At 59.2% G+C, this 2,243-nt stretch overlaps 1 protein-coding gene across 1 annotated transcript; it reads left to right on the top strand.

Moving 5' to 3' along the window:
* Positions 1 to 276: 276 nt before the first annotated feature.
* On the top strand, positions 277 to 679 carry PYY (peptide YY; the record flags this gene model as incomplete). The annotated part of the gene is made up of 2 exons (XM_081027232.1): positions 277 to 464; positions 595 to 679. The coding sequence occupies 2 exons, from the start codon at positions 277 to 279 to the stop codon at positions 677 to 679; spliced, it is 273 nt and encodes a 90-aa protein (XP_080883358.1).
* Between the last annotated feature and the right edge of the window lie 1,564 nt (positions 680 to 2,243).

The following is a 2,243-nucleotide window of genomic DNA, read 5'->3' as shown; positions in this document are numbered from 1 at the left end:
CAGGAGGCCCTGCAGCCAGCGTGGCCTCTTCCTCCATCTACCGTTCTGGGCAGCGCGGACGAGGCAGGCGGGGCTCATGCCCCTCTGACAGATGAGGAAACTGAGGCCAAAAACTGGTGCAGTGCCAGAAAACACACTATCAGCGAGCAGGTAGCTGAGCTTTGGTCCAGCACTAGTCCCAGACAGGCCCGCTGGAGCGTGGGCCCCAGGCAGATTCAGCTTCCAGCCATCGGGTCGAGGCTCAGGATGACCCACACTCCAGTATCCCCTCTGCAGATGGGGATGGTGCGCAGGCCGTGGCCCGCCCTGGCCACAGTGCTGCTGGCCCTGCTCGCCTGCCTGGGGGCGCTGGTCGACGCCTACCCCACCAAACCCGAGGCTCCGGGCGCGGACGCCTCGCCGGAGGAGCTGAGCCGCTACTACGCGTCGCTGCGCCACTACCTCAACTTGGTCACTCGGCAGCGGTGAGCGCGTGCGCTGGGCGGACGGAGCCTTGTCCCTGGCGCTCCCACCTCCGCCCCACTCCACCCGGGGCATGGCCAGACCTTACCACGCCCAACTCTGATCGCACCGCCCGCCCCCCACCCCGGCCAGGTATGGGAAACGCGATAGCCCGGAAGCGCTTCTCTCAAAACTGCTCTTCCCCGATGGCCAGGACAGCTCAGTCAAGTCACGGTAAAAGCGCCCTCCTCGCTCCTCGCCCTGTCCCCTAGAGCGCGGCGTGGCCCTGCTGCCCTATGGAGCCCACGCCCTGCACCGCCATCTAGAACTTCCCCCAATCTCGCCTTTCCAGATCCTGGGCTCCTTGTGATTCTTCCCCCTCCCCTCCTACAGGCCAGAAGGCACCTCCATGTGGTGACCACCCGCAAGGCCTCCTGGGAGAGATGCTACATACACCGACCTCATTTGCATGTTTGCTCCTGACTCTGGACCCTGGATTCCTCCCCCTGCCCTGTGCCGCTGGGGAGGCTTCAGGGTAGGGTCCTGTTCCATTTCTCCGTGCCCCCACTGGGCTGGAGGGCTGTGTGTGGTCCTTCCCTGATCCCCAAATAAAGAGCAAATTTCCCTGCATTGGAATGTATGCGTTTGTATTTCCTTTCCCTTCTCCGTGGAGGTGGTATCCAGGTGGGAGTGGAAGGTGGAGGTGTGAGCTGAGACACGACTTGACACCTCAGATAAAAGGCGCTCCAGGACTGGGCTGAGCAGAGTGGTGGGGGGGCTCCTTCTACTCTGAGCTAAGAGAAGATTTTGCTGCACAGCCCTGGGAGTGGATAGCACCCAGACAGGGACCTCTGTGGAACTTTCTAGTCAGATGGCAGCCGGACAAGATGAAAGTTCTTGAAACAGGGTAGGGAGGAGCAGGAAGAAGAGTCAGTGGAGGATGGGGAGGGTGGAAAAGAGCATGCTAGGCGGCCTAGGAGAGTAGAGGGGTACAGAGCATTTTCTTCTCCCCCCCCCCAAAGATGAAGGCGGTTGGGTGAACGGGCTAGAAACCAAACCCTGGGGAGGTTACCCTGAGGAGATGTATTACTAACCTCCAGGGCTGTAGTGTTTGGGGATGCAGATGGGATCTAAGATGGGACTGTGGAGAGTCCTTGAAAGGGTGAGATGGGGGGGGGTGTGTGTGGGGGGGTCATCACTAACATCCCCCATTTCCTAGGCAGGAGGAACAGTGGGAATGTGGAGGCTGCCCTTTTCCTCAGCAACCGCCCTCTCCCGTCTTGCTGAATTCATGCTCAGTCAATAAGACACTAACTGTCTTCCTGGTGACAAGGCTATGGGGACATCCTCCTGTGCACCCCTCCTCCCCTTGAACTAGACACTGAAGGCTGAAGGCACTGTGGATATTTAAGCTGTAATCTAACTTGAATCCCTCACCACTCTACTTGTGATGGTGAAGAATCCCAGAGCCTGCCTGCAGGCTGATCTTCCCTGACTCCCTTCCTTCCCAGCCCCTTTCCTCCAGGAAGCCTGCCTTGATTTTTCCTGATCTGCATTCTTCCTGCACTCTGTGGCTGCCTAGCTCTCATGGACACTGCTGTGTTCTGCCCATGTTTCTGTGTCCTGTCTCCCTTCTAGGTCTGATGGCCCCCTGAAGAAAGCACTTATGCCTCCCCCATCAGACAGCCTCGTCTGTCTGTGGGCTCACTCCTGGGCCTCTAGTTCAGCAGGATCTGGCTGAATCTGAGGTGGGAACTGGGGGATGGGAGGGAGAATCAGGTTGAGGCCAAAGCCCCAGACTC

This window comes from Rhinolophus hipposideros (genome assembly GCF_964194185.1).
Source record: "Rhinolophus hipposideros genome assembly, chromosome: 20".
Classification (NCBI taxonomy): Eukaryota; Metazoa; Chordata; class Mammalia; order Chiroptera; family Rhinolophidae; genus Rhinolophus; species Rhinolophus hipposideros.
The sequence above is the reverse complement of the archived record's forward strand: the minus strand, read 5'-3'. Positions and strand labels throughout refer to the sequence as shown.